Here is a 26,368-nt window from a genome sequence, read left to right as displayed (position 1 = left end):
GAAGTCGCGCGCAGCAGCGCCAGGCTCCGCCACGCGCCGCTGACGTCAAGCTCAGTCCCTACCACTCCCCGGCCTCCGGGTCCGGGTCCGGGGAGAATTGCGGTTTTCTCAGAGACAGCTCGTCCATCTCCGGGCCTCGGGTCCGTTGGAGCGAGGCTGTCGAGGTTGTTCGGTGGGCTGGCCGGGACGCCCTTACGTGCGCTACGGAAGACCGGCGGCTGGCGGCGAGCAGGCCTCCCCGCCCGAGCTAGTCCCCCTCTCCGCCAAGTCTTGGTGCACTTGGTTCCGCCGAGGCGCCCGGCGGTTCCGCCCCCTTCTTCCTTGTCATTGATGTTGTTGTTCTTGTCAGTGCCGCAGCCCCGACCGCCGGGAGCGCGAACCCGTTCCGGGGCCGCCCGGGTGGTGCGGCAGCGGCGGCGGCAGCGGCGCCGGCTGCGGGGGCTGCTGCGAGGACTGCGCGGGCGGGCGGCGGCGGGCGGCGGGCGGCCCGGCCGGATGGCTCTGTGCGGGCAGGCGGCCGGCGCCGCGTCGCTGCCCAGCGAGCTCATCGTGCACATCTTCTCCTTTCTGTCGCCGCCCGACCGGCTGCGGGCCTCAGCCTCCTGCTCGCACTGGCGCGAGTGCCTCTTCTACCCGGCGCTGTGGCCCCAGCTCCGCATCTGCCTCCGCGTCTCGCCCGCGGAGCAGCCGCGGCTGGAGTTCCTCATGCGCAAGTGCGGCTGGTTCGTGCGGGAGCTGCGTGTCGAGTTCGCCGCGGAGAATTCCCTGAGCGGAGGCGGCGGCCCGGGCGACGGCGGCGGCGGGGGCGGCGCCGACATGGGCACCGAGGGCGAGGACGGCGAGGCCCTGCGGCTCTCCTCTCGCTGGCTGGAAGTGCTGCGCGTCTACTTGGAGCTGGTGTTGTGCGTGCTGCTCAGCATCCGCAACAACAGGTAGGCTCGCGTGGGGACCGCGAGGGTCTCTCCCTTCCCACGCCTGGGCAAGACCCCTGGGCTACGCCGGCCGGTCCCAACGTGGCCTTCAGTAGATGCAGCTCTCGGTCCTGACCCGGCTGTGTCCTGAGACAAGAGGTGATAATGGGACTTGGCCTGGCACTTTATCTGACACCATTCCAGGCGCCTCCCATGCACTGTTCACTCATTCGTTCTTGGCCATGAGATAGAGCTACCGGGCAGTTTCATTGTATTTTATGCGTGGGAAGAGTTGTGAGTTGAGTGACGCCTGTGCAAGAAACAAGGCCGTTTTCTTCATTCTGTGCTTGACCATTGGTAATAGTAATTCCTAGTGAGGGAGTGAGTAGCTTTACTGCTGGTGTCCATAATCATAAGAATTAATCTACAAGAAATCTTATGCCGGGCGTGGTGACTTGTGGCTCATGGCTATAATCCCAGCACTAGGGAGTCAGGTGGATCTATGTGAGTTCGAGGCCAGCGGGATATACAAAGGGAGTTCAAGGTCAGTCTCGGTTGTTTAGCTAGTTGATTGTCAAGTTGGGATAAACAACACCCTTTCTCAAAGAAAAGCCTGTTTATATGTTTGGAAATAAGTTAAAAATCATCTTTATTTTGGGGAATGTCTCAATACTCTAATATTGAAAGTATTGAAATGGTAAAAATATAAATGAGACTTAAGCTTAACAACACCATTTTAAACTTAGGTTTATTTTTTGTTGTTGTTGTGTTTGTTTGTTTGTTTTTTTTTGTTTTCTGTGTAGCTCTGACTGTCGTAGAACTCACTTTGTAGATCAGGGTGGCAAAGAACTCGAGATCCACCTGCCCCTGTCTCCTGTTTGGGTCTAAAGTCCTGTGCTACCACTGCCCTGCATTAAACTAAGTTTCTTATTCACTCTCTTTAGTTTACTAAAGTTTAGTAAAGCCTGTGCCTTTTTTATTATGTGTGCTTTTAGTGACATTTGTGATTCTGTGATCAAAAACTACTGACCTTGATGGTGGTGGTGAACACCTTTAATTCCAGCACTTGGGAGGCAGAGGCAGGAGGATCTCTGTGAGTTCCAGGCAGCCTGGTCTACAAATCAAGTTCCAAGACAGCCAGAGCTGTTTCACAGAGAAATCCTGACTCATAAAATGAATGAGTGAATGTTTTGGCTTACCATTTTGAAGGATTCAGGGTCAGTTGGCCCTGTTGCTTTTGGAGCTATCCCATCTTTAGAGTTTTCTGCCACCCTCGAGAATTGCTCAGGCCTACTTTAACACTTGGACTTGGAGAATAATCCATACCCAAATTTCAGCACTATCTCAGTAACAAAGTCTACTAAGCATGATGGGGAATCCACAAAGAATCAATTTTTAAAAGTCTGTTAATTCTTAGATTGCTGTTTGACTTATATGGGCAAAAATCATACTTCTCATTGCGATCCTACTAAGACATAATAACACAACAAGTCCTGTTAAAAACACAAATGGCCTAGTGAGTAAGAGTATTTGCTGTGGATGCCTAAGGACCTGAGTTTAAATCTCAGCACCCATGTAACCTCAGAGGACACACACAGGTAGATCCTAGGAACCCACATGCCAGCCAGCTTAGCAGAAAAGGTGAGCTTCCTGTTGGGTGAAGGACACTGTGTCAAGATAGTCAATAGCCTCCTCTGGCGTCTGTGTGCATGAACATGCATATGAGCATGCACAGCTGCATACATGTGCATGCACCACACATGCATCCAACACACCACACATAGCAGAGATATTTGCACATCCATGTTTACTGCTGTGCTACTCTGAGTAATCACAAATGAAGTCAGCCTGGATGCCCATCAAGACGTGATTGAATGGATCAATGAGATGTATCCACAAGAGAATTTTCTTTAGGTGTGAAGAGCAGCGACATCCTTTGCAGAAAAATGCATGAAATGAAAGATCTGCCAGATCGGGACTACAAGTATCACATTTTCTTCTGTATGTATTTCAACTATAAATAAATATAAAGTAGAAGTTGTCTAGAAAGTCGAAGGGACCAGCAGAAGTGGAAAGGGGAACAGCAAAGGGCGATGGGAGGTGGACATAATCACTTACATTATATTCATGTATAAAATGTCATCAGGAAACCAATTAGTTCGTATAGTAGATATACATCAATAAAATCTCAAGGTAATATTTCTTTCTTTCTTTTCTTTTTTTGTTTTGTTTTGTTTTGTTTCTAGAGTAAGGGTTTCTCTGTCCTAGAACTCCCTGTAGACCAGGCTGGCCTCTAACACACAGAGATCCACCTGTCTCTGCCTTTGAAGTGCTGGGTTTAAAGCAGTGCACCACCAACACCCAGCAAGTTAGTTTCTTTAGCCATGTCAGATACTATCTCAGATGATGAGGATGCCTTGAAGTTGAAGGTGTTGTCTCCATCAAATTTGAGCCTTACTTACCTTGAAAGAAAATGTTTCCCAGCAAGTAACAAATACCATATAAGTCAGCTTTCATTTTGATGAGCTCATTGATTATTCCTTCCTTTAAAAAGTTCATTTATAGAATTAAAAAAAAAAGAAAATGTGGTGACTGACCAATTCATACTGCTCAAGAAGTAGTGCTTGTAGAGAAGATGGGTGAGTCTGTGCATTCCCAAACAGGCTCCAACCCTTAAAACTGACCTTATCTTCCCCAAAGATAACATAAATATCACTGAGAATAGAGGCTGCTATGAACACGATCTGAGTTTCTCTCTAGTACATAGTAAAGTCTTATATGTGTTGATAAATTTATAGAGAATAGGATATAAAACTCAAAGAGAAAAAAATAATTCTGTCTTAAACTTGAGTGAAGTAATTAAATCCACTTTTATGTTGTATTTTCTTGAAGCAGTCTTGGAACAGTTCTCCTAAGTTGAGACCCAAAGTGATAATTAAAGAAAATATAGGGTATTTTGATTTTTTCAAATTATCAAAAGGCTTCTGTGTGCCAGAGGGTATACACAAACTCCTTGTTCTTAGGACATCTACTTTCTATGGAGACATTACCCAAATAAAAGATGTCTTGTGCTTGTGAAAATCTAATAACAAAAGGAATTTGGAGCTGGGGAGTGGGCTCAGTTTGTTAAGTCCTTGCCATACATACACGAGGATCTGAGTTGAATCCCCAGCACTGACATGAAAAATCAGGAATGGTGATCCTCATGCAGTGTTTCGGAGCTTCAGTAAGAAATCCCTGGGGCTCCCTGGCCAGTCAGTCTAGCCTATTGGATGTACACAGATCTCAGTGAGATGACCTTTCTTTAAAAAGTGTGGCCTTTATACACATGCACTCACATCCATACACATGGTGACTAGTTTCCAAAAGTAGATTATAACAGATTGTAGTAGTGATTGTAGTTGCAAAGGTGGGTAGCATGGTACACAAAGACTTCTTTGGAGAAGGCATTTATAGCTGTATGGTGAAGGACAAGAGCTGCCCTGAGATGCAAATAATGTTCTAAGTACAAGGAGGAACAGTTAGTTCCATGGCCTGAACCTCACAGGATTTTTATCCTGGAAAGAGTGACAACCAGGGCAAATGAATAACTAAGCCATGTCAGGAAAAACTGAGAGGAAGAAGGGAAGAAAGATGAGGTTATATGAGCTTGTGGAATCACCTTGTACAATTGTTTTAGTCACTTTATATCTTAAAGATTCCATGACCAAGGCAACTCATAAAAGAAAGCATTGAACTTGAGGGCTTGCTTTTCAGAGGATGAGTCCATTGTCATCATGGCAGGCAGATAGATGGACAGACGTGGTTCTGGGAAGGTAGCTCAGAGTTTTGCATCCTGATCCACAGGCAGCAGACAGGCTTTTGGAACTTCAATGTTCACCCCAGCATACAGCCACCACCAAGGTCACACCTCTAACCCTCCCCAACAGATCATCAGCTGGGGACTAAGCCTGAAATACATGAAATACATTTATTCAAATACAACAACAATATTACAAGAACAGAGGTCTTGTGTAGTGTAGCTTTGGAGCCTGTACTGGAACTAGCTCTTGTAGACCAGGCCTTTCTCGAACTCACAGAGATCTGCCTGCATTTGCCAAAAATGTGCGGCACCAATACCCAGCTTTGTCCTACTTGATCTTTATACAACCAAAGTCCACTACCTGCAAGAAATAACCCAAAGGGTACTCAAATGAATGAAATCTGGCAGATGGATGTGTTCCATTATGTAGAATTTGGAAAATTAAAGTATGTACACCATACCATTGATACTTATTCAGGCTTTCAATGGGCAACTGCTTTAAGTTCAGAAAAGACTGATTCGGTAATTCCACAATTTCTAGACATCATGGCCATCATGGATACACTTTCACAAATAAAGACAGACAATGCTCCAGCATATGTCTCTAAGAAAATGAAACAGTGCTTTGCTTATTATAATATAAAACATATTACAGGTATACCACACAATCCTACAGGGCAGAAAGTTATGGGAAGATTAAGTCAAACTCTAAAGGATATGCTAAATTAACAGGATGATAAAGAACCGCAAAGATAGATTGCATACTACTTTATTAACTTTGAATTTTCTGAATACTAATGAGAAAGGAAGAACAGCTTCAGAGAGACATTGGATAATAGAAAAAACTACTGAATTAAATCAGCCATCTGAGGGCTCGAGAGATGGCTCAGAGGTTAAGAGCATTGATTGCTCTTCCAGAGGTCCTGAGTTCAATTCCCAGCAACCACATGGTGGCTCACAACCATTCATTATGAGACCTGGTGCCCTCTTCTGGTGTGCAGATATAGATGGAAGCAGAATGTTGTATACATAATAAATAAATAAAATCTTAAAAAAAAAATCAGCCAGCCGATACACTTTAACGATATCTTCACCTCTGTATGGAAACCAGGACATGTGTTACATTGGGGAAGAGATTTTGCTTTTGTTTCCACTGGTAAAGAAAATATGGATACCATTATAATTGATAAGAATTAGATTTTAACAAGGCATCTCTTAGTTAGAAGAGACTATAGTTCATCCAAACAACATGCCTGTTTAAACTAACTATAAAACTAACAAATGTTTTTCATTTGATCACATATAAATTGCCAAAGGAGAACCTCTCCAAAAATTTAGGGTTGGAGAAGAGTCTTATTTTTGTATTTTCAGGAGAATAAAGGGATCCAGCTAAAGAATTTGGAGATCAATTGAGACATCTGAAGAAAAGGGACAAATAATCCAGAAAAATTATCCCAAGGAAAAGAATTAAATTGATATATCATATTTCCAACATTATAAAATGTCATAAATCTTCCCAAATGTTTGTTTCTGCTTTTCTCTACAGACATATGCAAATGGTTCTTTTATAGTCCCAGTTCAATTAAAGATTAAAGCTGGCTTTTGAGTTGGAGTGTAGCTCTCTTCTCTAAAACCAAGCATGCTTGTTAAAGAAAAATAAAAAAAATCTCTGTCTCATGTCGGAAGAGCCACCTGATACGGAACAGAAGAAAAACAAATATTTAAAGACTATTGCGCTGCCACTAATCTCATAATCCTTTGGTTTTATATTGACTTCTAGCAGCTTTTCTCAAGGCATAAAAATGTATAAGATTAACATAGATCAGGCTAGGCTGGCCTCAAACTCACAGAGATCCACCTGTCTCTGCATCCCAAGTGCTTGGATTAAAGGCCTGTGCCATTAATCTAAATCTCATCAGGATGGGGCTTCCTTGCTTCAGTTAACCCTTTGCAGACACACCAAGAGTGTGTGTGTGTGTGTGTGTGTGTGTGTGTGTGTGTGTGTGTGAGAGAGAGAGAGAGAGAGAGAGAGAGAGAGAGAGAGAGAGAGAGAGAGATTTTTTTATTTTTTTTTCAAAACTGCAATTATGTGTTATCTTGCATCCTTACCTCTTGGTATATAATGTATGTCCACACAGAAAACCTTCATAAGGATATTTATAGCAGCTGTATTAATGATTGCCAAAACTTAGAAGCAGTCAATATGCCTTACATAAGTGGATGAATAAACTGGTAATCTAGATAATAAAATATTATTCAGTGCTCAAAAGTATGAGCTCTTAAACTATGAAAAGACTGAAAAGCTTCAAAGTGTATTGCTAAATAAAACAGTCTAAAAAACTACATGTTGGATGGTTTCAAATGTATAAAATTATACAATAGGCAAAACTATGGAGATAGTAAACAGATCAGTGGTTGTCAAGGGCTAGAGGCTTGTGGGTGTGTTTATTATTTCCTGTGTGTGCGTAGGGGCACATGTGTGAAGGTCAGAGACAACTCTGGCAGTTGGTTCTTTCCTCTTGTCTTACTGGGGTTTAAATTCAGATCAAGCCTACATGCAAGCACCTGTACCAACTGAGCTTTCTCACAAATCCATTTAAGCCAATCTGTGTTTTTAAATTGGAGATTGAAGACCATGTTGGTCTTATTATTAAGCTTGTTTGAATTAGAGACTGACCACCATTTAGGGTTTTTATTGAGAAGTGTGTGTTAAATTCCTGCAATTGTGTTGCAGTAGTTTCCTGGTTGACTTTTCTTTCTCTCTTACCTGTCTTAAAGGTTTGCTGGCCTACTGACTACAATGTGTTTGATTCTTTCCTATACTATGTTCTTTTTCCCTTCCTTTCTTTCTTTCTTTCTTTCTTTCTTTCTTTCTTTCTTTCTTTCTTTCTTTCTTTCTTTCTTTAAGACAGGGTTTCTCTGTGTAGTCCTGGCTGTCCTGGAACTATCTCTGTAGACCAGGCTGGCCTCAAACTCACAGAGATCCACCTGCCTCTCCCTCTCAAGTGTGGGGATTAAAGGCATGAGGCACCAATGCCCAGATTTATGTTCATTTCTTACTAAGTTTGTTCTTAGCTTTTATAGTTGTGACAGTCTTTCTCATCTGTACATAGTGATCTTTTAATTATTTTGTGTGGTGCTGACTTAAGAGATCAGGAATTGCTTAGTTTGTGCTTATCCTGGAGCCTGTTTGGTCCATCCATTTAAGCGATAACGGATACCATTGCTAGATACAGAGACCTTGGCTTGCAGTTGTTTATTCTTGAGCTAGAAGCACATCACCCTGTACTCTTTGGCCTTTGCATTTCTCCCGAGGGGTCTGCTGTGATGCTGGCAGGTTTGCCTGTGTAGCTTCTCCCTTGCAGCTTTGTGTATTCTTTCTTTGCTCTGGATTCTTCACAGGGAGATGTTCTTTTCTAGTCATGTTGGGAATTCTAGATGTTTCCTGATACTTCTCTCCTGCTTGATCTAGTATGCTAATGTAAGACCCTCAGAAAGCTGAGGCTTCCAGAATCTTAGCCCAGGACGGCGGCCACCCCAAACACAGAATGGAGGCGAAAGCTTGATGCAAACTGCATGAGGCTTTATTGTAGTTTTACGAGCTAACCCCATGTTAGCTCGGGTCTTTCACCCACCCGCCATGGCAGACGGCTAGAAAAAGACGGCTCCTTGGGTCTCCCAAAAGATCTTATAGGGCAGCGTAAGGGGAGTGTCTAGGGGTACGCACAGGCTCACGATTGGTGTGCCTCCAGGCTTGGAGGGCTTGCCCTGTGTTGATTGGTCAACTGGTTGTTATGGCTCATAGGCCCTCCCAGGGTGGTTGCTATGCTCTCTACGTCATTGCTGTGCGCTTGTCCGTAAAGCACACCCAGGGTCGTAAAGCATAGCGCCACCAGCTAACTTCCGATTGGCTCCTTGTCACGAGACAGGCATCTGACTTTCTAGTGACTAACTTCTGATGGGTTCCTTGTCACGAGACAGGCATCTGACCTCTACGTGACCAAGGTAGGTTTATGGCAAGCACGTGTTCGGCTGTTATGGCTGCCAAAAGGGAAGCCGGTTCCTTCACTATACCCTGGATCCATATGGTATGCTGCCCACTGGGTCAAATTTGTTTTGCTAAATGCTTTTGCTAAACATTGTCATTACCAGAGCTTCTATGAGGAAAGAGTAGTGTCGAGTGGCTTTTAGAATCTCCCTCTGCTGAATCCTTATACAGGTTGTTTAATTTTTAATCCTAGTCTTGAATTGACTTCCTTATGCCTGTTTGAATCTTCTTTTCAGTCTTGGCCACTTTTAAAAGTGTTTTAATTCCTTAACATCTCAACCATTTCAATATCATTTGATTGGGTTTTAGAGACTGAACTTTAATAGCATTCGTATTTGCCTTTATATTTCTGGTGTTTCCACGCTGCAAATTTGTACATCTGTTGGGATATGTATCTTTTACATAGGGATCTTAGTGGAAGATGTCTCCTGAAGTCGCAGTCCTCATTGCTGCTGAGAGGAGAGAAAGCAGACATAGTTCAGAAACTGATCAGATATTTAAAAGCATAGAAATTAAGAAACAAAAACAAAGCTAGGTGTGCCAATGTCTTTTTTTTTTTTTTTTTTTTTTTTGGCTTGGAAGGGAATTATCTATCTGTTTATTTATTTATTTATTTTATTAGTTAAATTAGGAACAAGCTTGTTTCACGTCAATCCCTTCTCCCTCTCCCTCCCCTCACCCTCACCCCTCTAACCCCACCCCGACCTATCCCCCATCCACCTTCTACTCCCCAGGCAGGGTAGGGCCCTCAATGGGGGCTCTACAAAGTCCACCACATCATCCTGGGCTGGGCGTTGGCCCTTTCCCATGTGTCCAGGGCAAGAGTGCATCCCTTCACGTGGGATGGACTCTCAAAGTCCCTTCTTATTCCAGGGAAAAATACTAATCCACTACCAGTGGCCTCCTAGAGTGCAGAGGCCTCCTCATGTTCAGGGGTCTGGAACAGTCCTGTACTGGCCTCCAAGACAACATCTGGGAGTTTCTCTAACCTGGTACTGACCCCTTCGATCTTCATTTCTCCCTCTCTGCAACTAAGTCCCAGAGTTCAGTTCAGTGTATATCTGTGGGTGTCTGACTCTGCTTCCAACAGCCACTGGATGAGGGCTCCAGGATGGCATAAAAAGTAGTCCTCAATCTCATTTTAGGGGAAGGGTGTTTAGATTATCCTCTCCACCAATGCCTGGAATGTCAGTTCCTGTCATCCTTGTAGATCTCTGGAAGTCTCCCTAGTGCCAGATCTCTCCTCGGACCTATAATGGCTCCCTCTAATATGGTAGCTCTCATTCTGCTCTCCTCTTTTCTTCCCCCAACTCAATATTTCTGCTCCTCCACTTCCTCCTCTCCTCTCCTCTTCTCCTGCTCTCATTCTAGCAGTACCCCCTCCTCCTCCCCTCATGCTCCCAATTGGCTCAGGAGTTCCTGCCCCTTCCCATTCCTGGGGTCCATGCATTTATCCCCTAGAGTACTTCATGTTTCCTAATTTCTTTGGTGAAGAGGATTGTAGGCTGGTAATCCTTTGCTCTATGTCTAAAATTCGTATATGAGTGAGTACATACCATGTTTGTCTTTTTGTGACTGGGTTACCTCACTCAGGATGGTTTCTTCTAGTTCCATCCATTTGCCTGTGAATCTCAAGATTCTATTGCTTTTTTCTGCTGAGTAGTACTCCATTGTATAAATGTACCACATTTTCTCTATCCATTCTTCAGTTGAGGGGCATCTAGGTTGCTTCCAGGTTCTGGCTGTTACAAACAATGCTGCTATGAACATGGTTGAAAATATGTCCTTATTGTATGAATGTGTATTATTTGGATATATACCCAAGAGAGGAATTGCTGGATCTTGAAGTAGACTGATTCCCATTTTTCTGAGCAACCGCCATATTGATTTCCAGAGTGGTCTCTCAAGTTTGCACTCCCACCAGCAATGGAGGAGTGTTCCTTTTTCTCCAAATCCTCTCCAGCATAGATTGTCATTGGTATTGTTGATTTTAGCCATGCTGACAGGTGTGAGGTGGTATCTCAGAGTTGTTTTGAGCTGTATTTCTCTCATGGCCAAAGATTTTGAGCACTTTCTTAAGTGTATTTCAGCCATTTCAGATTCCTCTGTTGACTATTCTCTATTTAGTTCTGCACCCCACTTTTTAATTTCATTGTTTGTTGTTTTGGTGGCTAGCTTCTTGAGCTCCTTGTATATTTTGGAAATCAGTCCTCTGTCAGATGTGGGATCGGTGAAGATCTTTTCCCATTCTGTGGGCGGTTGTTTTGTCCTACTGACTGTATCCTTTCCTTGCAGAAGCTTCTCAGTTTCAGGAGGTCCCATTTATAAATTGCAGACTTCAATGTCTGTGCTACTGGCATAATGTTCAGAAAGCAGTCTCCTGTGCCAATTTGTTCAAGGGTAATTCCCACTTTCTCTTCTGGAAGATTCAGTGTGGCTGGATTTATGCTGAGATCTTTGATCCATTTACTCTTAAGTTTTGTGCATGGTGACAGGTATGGATCTATCTGCAATCTTCTGCATGTCCGAATCCAATTGTGTCAGCACCATTTGTTGAAGATGCTATCTTTTTTCCATTGTATAGATTTGGCACCTTTGTCAAAAATAAGGTCTTTGTAGGTGCGTGGGTTCATATCAGGGTTTTCAATTTGATTCCATTGGTCTATTTTTGTGCGAATACTAAGGTGTTTTCAGAACTCTGACTCTATAATAGAGCTTGAAGTCAGGGATTGTGATGCCTCCAGAAGATCCTTTATTGTAAAGAGTTGTTTTGGCTATCCTGGGTTTTTTATTTTTCCATATAAAGTTGAGTATTGTTCTTTCAATGTCTGTGAAAAACTGTGATGGGATTTTGATGGGGATTGCGTTGAATCTGTAGATTGCTTTTGGCAAGATTGCCATTTTTACTCTTGATTCTACCTATCCAAGTTGGGAGATCTTTCCATTTTCTGGTATCTTCTTTAATTTCTTTCTTTAAAGTCTCAAAGTTCTTATTGTACAGGTCTTTCACTTTTTTGGTTAGTGTTACCCCAAGATATTTTATGTTGCTTGTGGATATTGTGATAGTGATGTTTCCCTGATTTCTTTCTCATTGGATTTATCATCTGTATATTGTAGGGCTACTGATTTTTTTTTTTTTTTGAGTTAATTTTGTATCCTGCTACCTTGCTCATGGTGTTTATCAGCTGTAAAAGTTCCCTGGTAAAGTTTTTCGGGTCACTTATTTAGACTATCTTATCATCTGCAAATAGTGAAAGTTTGACTTTTTCCTTTCCAATTTGTATACCTTTGATCCCCTTTTCTTGTCTTATTGCTCTATCCAGAACTTCAAGTACAATATTGAAGAAATATGGAGAGAGTGGACAGCCTTGTCTTGTTTCTGATTTTAGAGGAAACGCTTTGAGTTTCTCTCCATTTAGTTTGATGTTGGCTATTGGTTTGGTGTATATTGCGTTTATCATGTTTAGATATGTTCCTGTTATTCCTGTTCTCTTCAAGATCTTTATCATGAAGGGATGTTGGATTTTGTCAAAGGCTTTTTCAGTGTCTAGTGAGATGATCATGTGGTTTTTCTTTTTCAGTTTGTTTATATGGTGGATTACATTGATGGATTTTCGTATGTTGAACCATCCTTGCATCCCTGGGATGAAGCCTACTTGATGATTTTTCTACTGGATGATTTTTCTGATATGTTCTTGGATTCGATTCGCCAATATTTTATTGAGTATTTTAGGATCGATGTTCATGAGGTATATTGGCCTGTAGTTCTCTTTGTTAGTTATATCTTTGTGTGGCTTGGGTATCAAAGTGATTGTAGCCTCGTAGAAAGAGTTTGGGAATGTCCCATCTGCTTCTATTGTGCGAACAGTTTGAGGAGTACTGGTATTAGCTCTTGTTTGAATTTCTGGTAGAATTCTGCAGTGAAGCCATCTGGCCCTGGGCTTTTTTTGGTTGAGAGGCTTTTGATGACTGCTTCTATTTCATTAGGGGTTATAGGTCAAATTAAACTGCTTATCTGTTCTTGGATTAATTTTGGTGATATGTATCCAGAAAACTGTCCATTTCCTTTAGATTTTCAAGTTTTGTGGAGTACAGGTTTTCAAAGTATGACCTGAAGATTCTCTGTATTTCCTCAGTGTCTCATGCCATATCCCCCTTTTCGTTTCTGATTTTGTTAATTAGCATGCTCTGTCTCTGCCTTTTGGTTAGTTTGGATAGAGGTTTGTCTATGTTGTTGATCTCAAAGAACCAACTCTTTGTTTCATTGATTCTTTGTAGTGTCTTCCTAGTTTCTACTTTATTGATTTCAGCCCTCAGGTTGATTATTTTCTGGCTTCTACTCCTCCTTGGAGAGTTTGCTTCTTTTTGCTCTAAATCTTTCAGTTGTTCTGTTAATTCTCTAATGTGATTTTTCTCTAGTTTCTTCATGTGGGCACTTAGTGCTATGACCTTTCCTCTTAGCACTGCTTTCAGAGTGTCCCGTAAGTTTGGGTAAGTTGTGTCCACATTCTCATTAAATTCTAGGAAGTTTTTAATTTCGTTTTTTATTTCTTCCTCAACCCAGGAATGGTGCAATTGGGTGTTATTCAATTAACACGAATAAGTAGGTTTCTGTAATTTGTATTGCTGTTGAATTGTAGCTTTAAAGCATTGTGATCTGATAAGATACAGGGGGTTATTTCAGTTCTTTTGTAACTGTCTAGGTTTGCTTTGCTGCCAACTATGAGGTCAATTGTAGAGAAGGTTCCATGTGGCCCTGATCAGAAGGTATATTCTTTGGTGTTTGGATGGAATGTTCTATAGATATCTGTTAAACCCAGTTGGGTCATAACTTCTGTCAGATCCTTTGTTTCTTTGTTAAGTTTCTGTCTGGTAGTCCTGTCTAGTGGCGTAAGGGGGTTGTTGAAGTCTCCTACTATAAGTGTGTGTGGTTTTATGTGTGGTTTGAGCTTAATAATGTTTCTTTTACAAATGTGGGTGCCTTTGTATTTGGGGCATAGATGTTCAGGATTGAGACTTCATCTTGATGGACTTTTCCTGTGATGAGTATGAAATGCCCTTCTTCATCTCTTTTGATTGATTTTAGTTTGAAGTCTAATTTGTTGGATATTAGGATTGCTACCCCAGCTTGTTTCTTGAGCCCATTTGATTGGAAAATCTTTTCCCGTCCTTTTACTCTGAGGTAACGCCTGTCTTTGAAGTTGAGGTGTGCTTCTTGTAAACACCAGAAAGATGGATTCTGTCTTCGTATCCATTCTGTTAGCCTATATCTTTTTATGGATAAGTTAAGACCATTGACATTGAGGGATATTAATGTCCACTGATTGTTGGTTCTTGTTTGTTTTAGATTTATTGTTGTTGGTGTCATTGCGTGTGGATTTCGCCCTCCTGTTTCTTTTTTGTTTGGTAAAATTAGATTGTCTATTGCCTGTGTTTTTTGTGAGTGTGGTCATGTTCGTTGGGTTAGAGTTTTCCTTCCAGAACCTTCTGTAGTGCTGGATTTGTGGATATGTATTGTTTAAATCTGTTTTTGCCATGGAATATCTTGTTTTCTCCATCTATAGTGATTGAAAGTTTTGCTGGGTACAGTAGTCTGGGTTGACATCCATGCTCCCTTAGTGCTTGTAGGGTATCTATCCAAGACCTTCTGGCTTTCAGAGTTTCCATTGAGAAGTCGGGTGTGATTCTGATTGGTTTGCCTTTATATGTTACTTGGCCTTTTTCCTTTGCTGCTCTTAATATTTTCTCTTTATTCTGTAGATTTGGTGTTTTGATTATTATGTGTTGGGGGGACTTCTTTTTGTGGTCCAGTCTGTTTGGTGTTCTGTAAGCTTCTTGTACTTTCATAGGCATATCCTTCTGTAGGTTGGGGAAGTTTTCTTCTATGATTTTGTTGAATATGTTTTCTGTACCTTTGAGCGTGTTTCTTCACCTTCTTCTATACCTATTATTCTTAGGTTTGGTCTTTTCACGGTGTCCCATATTTCCTGGATATTTTGTGTTAGGGATTTGTTGGACTTGAGGTTTTCTTTGGTTGATGAATGTATATCCTCTAGTGAGTCTTCAATAACTGAGATTCTCTCTTTCATCTCTTGAATTCTATTAGTTACACTCCCATCTTTAGTTCCTGATTGTTTATCCAGCCTTTCCATTTCTAGCATCACCTCATTCTGTGTTTTCTTTATTGTGTCTATTTCAGCTTTCATACGTTGAACTGTTTCAAGATCTTCCTTCACTTGTTTGGTTGTTTTTTCTTGGGTTTCTTTAGATTCTTTAAGAGATTTGTTCATTTCTTCAATTTTTTCAGTTTGTCTTTTCCTCCATTTCGTATAATTTTTCACTTGCTTTTTCTTCTATTTCTTTAAGGCATTTTCTTGTTTCCTCTTTAAAGGTCTCTATCATCTTGCTGAGATAATTTTTGAGGTCCATCTCTTCATCTTTTGTGTGGAGCTTTTCAGATCTTGCTGGTGTGGAGTCCCTAGATTCTGGTTTCTGGTGGTGTCATATTGGTCTTTCTGTTGTTGAGTGTGCTCTTATTCTGTCTTCTTCCCATATCTTCTTCCAGTGGGTGCAGGTGGGGTCTCTCTATCTCCTCTTGTGACCCAGTTGTGTGTGGGGGCCAGGGATTCAATGTCCACAGCTCTGGATGGTCTTGCCTCTCCTGGTAGTCTCCTCACTGTGACCGTGTTAGGCCTCAGTAGGGGTCAGGTTGGTGGAACGGGAAGGAAGAGTGGGGTGTTTCCAGATTCAGGGAGCCCTCCCTGCCTGGGCGGGTCTACCCCAACCAGGGGCAGGGGCAGGCCAGAGAGGTCAGGGTTAATGGGGCTTTGGACAGGAGTTGGGCAAGAGCAGAGGGTCACTCACCTCGTTATGGATCAGGTCGGAAGAATGGGAAGGAAGCGCCAATGTCTTATAATACTAGCATTTTGGGGCAGAGACATGTGGGTCTCTGTGAGTTGAAGTCCAGTCTGGTCTACATACCCAGCTCTGGGCCAGCTAAGAGAACATAAATAGATCCTCTCTCAAAAAGAAAAGGAAGGAAGGAAGGAAGGAAGGAAGGAAGGAAGGAAGGAAGGAAGGAAGGAAGGAAGATCAGCTAACTATGGTAAATGCCGTCTCATGCCATAGGCTGTGTGCTATATTATATGGGCATGGGAACTCCTACAAACCAGCTGAATTTCTAACCCTGTCTGTTGGACTTTGAAAGCATAAAAAGCAGCAGGGCCAAGGAAGTCTGTGTTGGCAGGATGGGGCACAGACACTGAAGTGTTCAATCGTGGCCAGCATGTGGGTCTCAGGCCCAGCTATTAGGGTCCTCCATGTCCCTCTGTGGTGGAGCCCACTCTTCTCCCATATAGACTCAGGTGCATAAATCAGTACCCAGCCATCAGCAGTTTCCTGGACCCAATGATTCTCAGGGTGGCAGAAGTTTCTGTCCCACAAGCTGCTCCCAAAGCAACCACACATGGGCTTAATATTAATTATACATATTTGGCCAATAGCTCAGGCTTGTTACTAGCTAACTCTTACATTTCACTTAACCCATATTTTTATTTTTAATCTAGGCTTTGCCATGAGGCTTGGTACCTTTTCTCAGCACCGTATATCCATCTTGTTTCTCTCTGCATCTGCTTGCTACTCCTTTGACTCTGCCCTTCTTCTTCCTAGCATTCTGTTTGGCTCTCCCCCTAACCTTATCCTATCCAGCTATTAGCCAGGCAGCTCCTTTATGAAACCAGTCACAGTGACATATTCACACAGTGTAAGGAACATTCCACAGTGATCACTTGGTTGGTGGAAAGAGGAGAACTTTAGGACTTGTCCATATAAAAATGCAGTGGCTACTGCTATCATTGGAGGAGAAATTTGATGACAATGCCTCTCCTAAAATGATTCACCACCACAGTACCGTGAATGAGCTAGTGCAGGGGTCCCTTGCCCAGCATCTGTTTGCTGTGCAAATATCAGATTTCTCATTTTAAGCTGTTGAAGGTTTTCTTTTAGATCTTTGTTTTATGTGTGTGGGTGTTTTGTTTGCATGTATGTCTATGCACCTTGTGCGTTCAGTGCCTGCAAAAGCCATAAGAGGGCATTGGGTCCCATGGAACTGGAGTGAAAGGCAATTTTGAGTCACTAGGTGGGTGCTGGGGCCCAAACCCAGTGAGACCCCTCTCTAAAAGAAAGCGTAGTCCTCAAATTCATGTGGATTTGGAGATGGAGCCATTGGCAGATCCTTAGAATTAGGTCGTAAGTGGAAAACTATGTTGGCATTAATAGCTTTTGAAAGTAAGAGAGACAGGAACTGGTGAGCTTGACTGGTCACGCTACGATCCCCTATCCCTTTCTTCCCCATGTGTGATGCACCAAGAATGTGCCCATCCTGTCTTTTAACTGTCCAGCCTCTGGAACTATGTGCTAGGTAAATTTGATATTTTTTTTGTAAATTATCTGATCTGGGGTATTTTGTTATAGCAACAGAAAATGCACTAAGAAGATGATTAACTCTGCAGGTGTTAATGTTGATGTCAGTGTTGTGTCTTAGTTCAAAATATGAAAATCAGTTCATCTTAGTTTCATTCAAAGAAATGGACTAAGTCCCACTTTCATTTTTGTTTCTCAACTTAAATACAAATGTGTGGACTTTACCTCTAATGCACTTACTGGATTTACAAGTATTTTCATTTGCAGAGAGCTCTCATCTCAGAAGCTGAGAAGGTACTTCCTTCTAAATTAGCAGAGACTACTTGAGATGAAAACAAAACAAACAAAAAGGTTTATTTAATTTTATCTGTATGTGTGTATGCCTGATTGTATGTGTGTATAACCCATGTGTTCTGGAGCCTGCAGAGTTAGATGTCCACAACTAAAGATAAAGGGCATCCCGGACTTCTGCATGGAGGCTGAGAACTGAACCCAGGTCATGCGCAAAAGCAGTAAGCACACTTAATGGCTGAGCCATCTCTTCAGTCCCTTGCTCATTTTTTAAAATGAGCATAATAAATAATAAATAATAATAATAAATAATAATAAATAAATAATAAAAACAAATAAATTTATTTATTGTGCATAGTGTTCTATCTACATAGTTGCCTGCACACCAGAAGAGGGCATCAGATCTCATTTTAAGTGGCTGTGAGCCACAATGTGGTTCCTAGGAATTGACCTCAGGACCTCTGGAAGAGCAATTAATGCTCTTAGACTCTAAGCCATCTCTCCAGGCCCCCTTACTCATTTTTTAAGAGTATAGCTCAGTAGATGTTTACAGATTAATTTTGCTAAATTCAAGATTTAGAACATTTTTTTATCTAATGAATTCTACTCTTTTGCCCTAAGGAAACAGTGATCCAACTCTGCTATATGATTGTTCTATAATTTCATACAGATAAAATACAATTGTATTATATACAATTAATAAGTGCAATTTATATCCATATTATAGTATGTATTAGCACTTAGTTCTTTTTTATTGTTTATTCCTTTGTGTGGAATATTACCAATTGGGTAATAATTAAATTGTTTCTAATTTAATTTCTATTATGAATAAAGTTATTATGAAGTTTTGAATGAAATTCTTATATACTTTCTTTTATCTATCCTGGGTAAGTTATTACTTTTGAAATTATTGATCTGTATCTAACTCTTAAACAAATTGATGAACAATTTTCTGAATGTATCATTTTGCACTGTGGAAATAACATGTGTGAGTTTTCGTTCTGTATCTTTGCCCACGCTTGGTGTTAAAATCTTTGTCATTTTAGACTTTCTGGGGCTATGTGTGGTTATCCCACTGTGGTTTCAACATCCATTTCTCTGGTGAGGGATAGTGAAGAACATGTTTCCATGGGCTATTCACCTTTCTTCTGTCTTGGTTGCCATTCCGCTTCCAACCCTTTACATGAATTTTATTGGCTGTGTTTCTGCTGCTGCTGCTGTTTTTGTTGTTGTTACTGAGTTTTCCTTTGTCTGAGACAGGCTCTAAATCTCCCACAGGCTGGTCTGGAACTCATTGTGTAGCAGTTTGGCCTTGAGTTTATGGCATTCCCTCTTGAGCCTCCCAGGTGCTAGAATTTCAAGCATGTGCCATCCCATCTGCTTAAAATGCTTTTTTGGATCGAGGTCTTTTAATTAAATACATGTCTTAAAAGTATGTAATAGTCACCAGTGACAGTTGGACTGAAGGGGAAAACACAGATTGTATGACTGCTCTAATAATAGAAGGAATTGAAAATGATGCAATTTTTACTTTATAGAATCTCATCCTCTAACACTTTTTTTTAGAAGTATTTATTTTTTTTCTTCTGAGGAATTAACTGTTATAAGAATTCTGTATGTGACAAATTAGAATGAAGAAATGACAAAGTGGAAAATGCTTCCAAAGCTGACAGTTACAAACTGTGACGCTGTGCCTGTTGTGTGTGAGATGCCAGTGCTCTCAAAAGAGTACTTTTCTTTCTGTTTGGTTTGCTCTTTGCTTTCGCCTTTGATTTCAGTTCTCTCTGATTTGGTTGGGAGGTGTTTTTCTTTTTAGGAGGTTTTGTTTTGTTTTCAGGCAGGGTCTCAGACAGCTGTGTAGCCCTGGCTGCTCTGGAACTCACTATATAGACCAGGCTGGCCTTGAACTTAGAGAGATCTGCCTATCTATGCCTTCTGAGTGCTGAGAATAAAGGGGTCCACTGTCTGACAAGCGCAGCTTTCTGTTCCTTTGTCAATATGAAAAAATGTTGAGTTCTTTTTTTTTTTTTGAGTTTCTTTGAATATTTTATAAAGTAAACTGTTTCTAGCCATCATTGAGATGCTGTCTTGAGTTACTAGAATGATCGATTTGAAACTTTCTGAGGGACAAAAGTTAGATTGTTTCCTTTAGCAGTCCTTCTAACATTTTACTTTGATGGTGTTGCATTGGTTTGAATCACTTTCATAGATTAAACAGTTACCATTAAAGTTATCCTAAGTTTTATGTTGTTAAATCTCTACATGGTTTCTGCTGTCTGAATGAAGAAAATCAATGAAAAGGAAAGGAAAGGACATGACTGCTCCTAGGTGTGGTGGAGGAGAAAGTTTATTGCATATAAAAAGGGAGAATGGAGGTAGAGGCAGGGACAAGGACATCTGGGAGAGTCCAGAGTGGACATGGCCACACTGAGCTGTGGGGAGAGGGGGAGGGGAAGGGAGAAGGGCGAGAGGGAACCAGGTACAAAAGGGGGTGGCTAACCAATTGTCTGTTCATAAAAGGGAAGGGTGGCCCAGACCATAAGCTGGAGAGGTCATGGTAGAGGACAGGGCAGCCAGCCAGACCCTGTGACAGGTAGGGAATGAGAGATACTGGGAGACCCTGCCAGCCAGGTCCACTTTGATATGTGAATAGACACTTCAGCCATTTGTCCCAGGTTTGAAACTTAACACTACCATCTAGGAGTTTGTATCTTAACTATTCATTTGCTTTCTTGTATTTTATTTAGACTTTTGCTATTAGAGAAGTATTTTATAGCTGAAATTATCTAAAACTTTAAGGATCTTTACAGAGTTTTTGTTTGGTTTGGTTTGTTTTTTTTGGGACCTGGTTTCTCTGTGAGGTAGCTCTGGCTACCTAGAACTCTCTTTAGAGACCAGGATGGCCTTGAACTGTTCACAGAGAACTGCCTGCCTCTGCTTCCCCAGTGCTGGGATCAAAGGTGAGCACCATTACCACCTGACTTGAGAAGTTCTTGTGATTGACATCTCTTACAACTTCAAGTGCTCCTGTTCCCTGTGTAGCCTCATTACTTGTACCTGAGACCTGTGAGCTCAGCATTTGGCTTCGGTCACAGTGTTGTCCACAGTCATTAAAGCTTGAGCACAAGCTTTGTACCTAGTCACCTCCTTTAGTATGTTTGCTGTTTCTCCATACATACTGTTGTTCTGAACATGCACAGCAGTCTGAAGGTGGTTTGGCTCTAAGTGAGTTAGAAGGTAGAAACTCCTCTGGAATATCCTTTCTACATATTTTACTGTGTGTAATGTAGTAAACATTTGGGAAATCATTTTGACCATTTTCCTCCCATAGGAACCTCCAGAAGTTTAGTCTGTTTGGAGATGTGAGTGTTGTCCAGCAGCAAGGAAGTTTATCCAGCACAGACCTCAGCAGGGTAGACCCTGACTGCAAGAAGATTAAGCAGTAAGTACACAGTGACTCTACAGGGGCATGTGTTAATAGTGAGTCTAGCTTTTGACTGAAAACTCATGAGACACAATCAAGAACAATGATCTTAGTTTTCTTTAAAAAAAAAAATATATATGGAGGTAAACCTACAGTCCACATTCCCAGATCCCATGTGAATGCTGCAATTTATATTGCTTTATAAATTCCTAATATTTTATCTTATGCATTTTAATTGTTTGCCTGCATGGCTGTACATGTACCATATGAATGTCTGTTTCCTACAAGTCACAAGAGGGTGTTGGATCCCTGGGAACTAGAGTTACTCATGGTTGTGAACTGCTGTGTGGGGGCTGTAAATGAACCTGGATTCTTCTGCAGAAGAAAGCTCTCTTCACATAGCCCCTTCCTGCTATTTAAATGTGTTAGGCTTCACTTGCTTTTACTGTAAGTCTTTTCTTCTGGATTGTTAATACAAAAATGCTGTTTTTCTCAGAAACAGTTCTCCATGTTTAATGTATCTTATTTATTATATTGTAATGAAAGTTTAATTGCATTCGTAGATTGGATAGAAATCAAGTAATGAGAAAAAATATATCTCAACATTGAATGATATGTGTTGCCCATTTTTTAAAGTCTTCATTAAAAGATTAGTGCTGAGTGCTAGTGACAACATTGTGTCACGTTTTCCTTGTAGAATTCAGCAGCTGTTTGAAGAAGTACTGAGCAATAGTAGACAACTAAAATGGCTGTCCTGTGGGTTTATGCTGGAAATAGTGACCCCAACATCCTTGTCGTCTCTGTCTAACTCAATTGCCAATACTATGGAACACCTGAGTTTACTGGACAACAATATTCCTGGCAACAGCACGCTTATCACTGCAGTTGAACTAGAGCGGTTTGTAAATCTGCGTTCACTTGCCCTGGATTTCTGTGACTTTACAGCTGAGATGGCAAGAGTCTTAACTGATAGCAACCATGTGCCTTTGCAGCGACTGTCTCTCCTGGTCCACAATGTTTCAGTGATGAACAAGTCATTAGACAACATGCCAAACGATGAGCACTGGAAAGCCCTATCACGAAAGAGCTCCAGCCTTCGGGTCTATCTAATGGCTTTTGATGTCAAAGGGGAAGACATGCTAAAGATTCTGAAGCCTAGTATACCACTTGAGAGGGTTCACTTTGACAGCTACATCACTTGTGTCTCAGGGGCTATTGTTGATCTTATATCCAGGCAGTACGACAAGTTCCTCACCCATTTTATATTGATGAATGATGTCATTGACACGTCTGGTTTTCCAGATCTTAGTGACAACAGGAATGAAGATCCGTTGGTTTTATTAGCATGGAGGTGCACAAAGCTCACTCTTTTGGCAATTCATGGTATGTGGTTTTGTTCACTGTAACTTGATACTGACATCATACCTTAAAGTATTTCATTCTGATAAATATCACAAGTTAGGAAGTCCTGTCTCAAACTTGAGTGTTATATCTCAGGGCCTCTCTAATGGTTTTTCCTGCCGTAGGGAATTGATACTAATTTAGCTAAAGAAACAAATGTGTAACCACATACAGTGGGTATATTCACTCTAACCAGAAGATCCAGAAATGTTTAGGAGGAGGGAAAGTGTGGCTTTGACATTTACACCTCAACTTTTAGATTCTAGTATTGATGGATTTATTATAGTTTTTGAATAATGTATTAGTTAGGTACATGTTTATTTCTTAGCCATTCATCTTAGTATGTATACTATTCTTATTTGAATGGAGTTCCTTTCAGATAAATTGAGAGAACATTTTACTTCAAAACCATTTACAAAAATAATCTATGAAATTGTCTTAGCTGTACATGGTGTCACAAATTCATGATCTCAGCTCTTGAGAGGCTTCGGTAGGAGGTTTGTCAAGAGTTTGAGAGGGCAGCCTGGGCTACATAAGTGCTCTCTAGGCCAGCCTTTGATGCATAGTGAGACCTTTTTGAAAAATAATAATAAGCAGGGTATGGCGGCACACACCTTTAAACCCAGGATTTCAAAGGCAGAGGCAGTCGGATCTCTGTTTATTCAAGGCCAGCCTGGTCTACAGAGCTAATTCTAGGACAACCAGGGATGCTACACAGAGAAATCCTATCTCAAAACAAAACAAAACAAACAAACAAAAAACCAAAAAAACAAAAATGACAATAAAAAACCCAACAAATAAATAAATAAGAAAGGAAGCAAAGAATGTGTTAAGCTGTCTATATTAACTCTTTCATTGTGTTTGAAACTATTTTACTTATCTGCAATTGTGCTTTTCAGGTTTTGCTTTATACTTGGGCCATACAATGACAGGTAATAGCAGAAACATCCATATTAAAAGTAGTAAGGTGTTGTTGGATGAAATGGCTCAGTAAATAAAGTGCTTACTGTACAGGGAGGGGCCAGAGCTCAGATCTCTGGAGCCTACCTAACAGCTTGGCAGCTGTCTCAAGTCCTCTACTGAGGCAGAGAGAATAGAACCCCTGCCTGGGCAAGCTGTCTAGCTAGACTAGCCGGTCAAGCTCTGGTTCAATTTCAAGATCCCCTCTCAACAGATAAATCAGAAAGTCATCAGGGAAGACACCCAGTGTCATCCTGAGACCTCTACGGGCAGGCACACACATATGTGCCCACACTACATGTACATGCATGCACATTGTGTAAAATAAAACAGGAATTGCCAACATCAGGTTATTTAAAAGTTAACAAACCAGCCCTTGAAAAGCTTTTTCTTCTTTCAGGGTGTTACATAGAAGGAAAGCTTCATCATCTGTTCCCTTTCTTTCCCAGAGGTGACCTCTGTTCTGAAGCTGACACATATTCTTATGTTTTCTATGAGTTCTGATAATGAACAGTTGCTTTCAAAATTTCAAGTGTCATGACTTGGACTGTGATACGCCATAGGGAATGAGTTTTACGATGAAAAAATTCCAGTTTACTTTATGTTGTTTTTTTGGTTTGTTTTGGTTTTCAAGACAGGGTTTCTATGTGTAGCTGTGGCTATCCTGGAACTCACTCTGTAGACTAGGCTGACCTCAGAGATCTGCCTGCCTGTGCCTCCTGAGTGCTGGGATAAAGGAGTGTGCCACCACTGCCTGGTTCTATATATTTTTAATAGGGACTTATGTGGGAAATAAAATGTGTTCCTAATGGTAAGTTATTATCCAATGTTAAAAATGTATTCCTATACTCTAAATGTCTATTTGCTGAGTGAAATACCAGAATAAGATTAGACACCACTTAACAGCTCATCACTCTATGGCTTTCTTAAAGATAGTATGAAATGCATAGGATGTCATGTTTCTTTATTCTCAGTTTGATTTAAGGGGAAAGGACCAACATGGTGAAATACAAATGTGAAGCTTCTCAAAACAGAAGAGAATGACAGGGTTGCCTTCTGCTTATCTTTAAGGTTACACCGTGTGGGCACACAACCTCATTGCCATTGCTCGTCTTCGTGGCTCTGATCTAAAAGTGCTTGAAGTCACCGAAGAAAGCATTGATTTTGACCAAGGTGAACTAGCCGACCAGGATGTGGATCCAGTGAATAACCTTGTTGAGCAGGTATCCCTGGGCCTTGGTCAACCTTGGCATGCAGTCTTGGACATTGAATCACTCAGTGTCTTCACTGAACCAAATCGTCATTTTTACAGAGAGATGCAAAGCTTCAGCGAAGACATTTAGCTTTTTTAAAAATGTATAATTCCTGTGGCCAGATATGCAAGTAGGGTCCCATTATGGTTTTCTGTTTTGTTCAGTAGTGTAAACTAATCCCTTTTGTGCTGTGTTTAATCAGTATTAGCTTTATAGAACTATATATGTATATTCTACTTCTTGATCAAAGAACGTAGTCGGGTATTGGTTTTTGAAGTTCAAAGTGACAATGTACAGGGCTTTCACGGTTAATGAGATTGTTACCAAACCTTAAGGGCAAATAGCCAATGATTATCTGAGGTTGCTGGCTAACTTTGTTTTTCACTGAGTTATTCTGCCTTGTTGACATTTTTATTCTTTCTTTGTCAGAATCCAGAGCTCAGGAGCCTAATATTTTTATACGTATATATATATATATGGATATCCATAGCTGGGTGGATTTGTATGCAATGCACTGCATCTATGTCTTCTGATAGCATCTCATTGACTTTGGTTTGAAATAGAAGGGAAAACAGTGTCCCAAATGAGTTATCTGTAACAGAAAGCTGAGTTTAACTTTCATTCCCTATATAATAATTCATATTGCCAATTACCATTCTGAATTTCATATAGCATAAGTTAGACATTGCTTAATCCCTTTTTAGATGCATTTACATAAACTGAACACTCAAATAGCTGGACTTTTTAGACTATATCTGACATCAATTTTTTTCACCTGTTACATTCAAGTTAGCTTCATTAGCCCAGATGTCACACAGTGAGGAAGGAAGAAAAGAACCATATTCCAGGGAAACCTCTGAGGCTAAGTCAAAGCACAGAACTGTAGACACACAGGTTTGCAAACCAACATTAGTCGTGAAATCCCTAACAAGTCACTGGATTCTCTCTGTCAGCGCGAGTGTCAGCTGCCAAAGAATAGATTTACATGAAGAAGTGCCCACATGCTGGCAGGGCCTGGCTTGCTTTGGCCAGCCAGATACTGCTAGATTGTAATATTTAAGGTCGAATTTCGACCTGTGGTACACAGCTGTGCTGTGGCTCAGTCAGCAACCTCAGAACTATGAAAAAAAAAATAAGAAAAAAGAAAAAAAAAAAAGAAAAAAATGCACCTGTTTCACTGTGAATAGTGAATGTAAAGGAAAGGAAGGAAAAACCAAAAGCTTGTTCCATCACAGGTATGAGCTGCTATGATACATGAAGAACATTCCATGAAGTATGTTTTAAAACCTTGTTATATCTGAGCGGCTTTAAAAGCCAGTTTAACTGTTTCAGGGCAACCGCGGTACAGACGTGGTCTCTGTGAGACTTCCACCTGACCCAAGTTTTAAGAGGTACGAATGTTGTGCATTTAATGTTAAGGACAGTCTGCAATAATAAAGTAAGTAGCCAACATGGGTGCCCAGCAGTGCTGAGACCTGGCTGCTCTATTGTAAGCTTTGGAAACACAATTTATGCAACAGATGTCCAGATATGATTCTATTTATGGAAAAAGTTTATATGTTTTACAAATGGTTTTACCATCTTATATTAAATGACCTTTTGACAGGTGTGCACAGTTTTGTCCAGTGAGCACCTACCTTGAGGATTTTATATGTACATCAGTAGTATGAATCCACTGGCACAGTGTGTGTAAATGCCAGATGTGGTGAGATTTTACCTTGTATATGTGATCAGATAAAATAACTCCTGACAGAATCTGTAAGGAAACCAGCTGAATGTTTGACCTGATGACTGATGTTGTATGGTTTATGTTAAATGTATATTCTTTTAATCAATGAATAAAGCATTAAAAAGTGA

The 26,368-nt window shown here is 41.0% G+C and overlaps 1 protein-coding gene across 1 annotated transcript; it reads left to right on the top strand.

Moving 5' to 3' along the window:
• On the top strand, positions 1-26,368 carry Fbxo33 (F-box protein 33). The gene is made up of 4 exons (XM_027419638.2): positions 1-932; positions 20,805-20,915; positions 21,595-22,280; positions 24,330-26,368. Exons 1-4 carry the CDS (start codon positions 331-333, stop codon positions 24,599-24,601), a joined length of 1,671 nt encoding a protein of 556 aa, XP_027275439.2. The 5' UTR covers positions 1-330; the 3' UTR covers positions 24,602-26,368.

The sequence above is a fragment of the Cricetulus griseus genome, chromosome 5 (assembly GCF_003668045.3).
Source record: "Cricetulus griseus strain 17A/GY chromosome 5, alternate assembly CriGri-PICRH-1.0, whole genome shotgun sequence".
NCBI classification, from domain to species: domain Eukaryota; kingdom Metazoa; phylum Chordata; class Mammalia; order Rodentia; family Cricetidae; genus Cricetulus; species Cricetulus griseus.
This window is presented reverse-complemented; position numbering and strand designations above follow the sequence as displayed.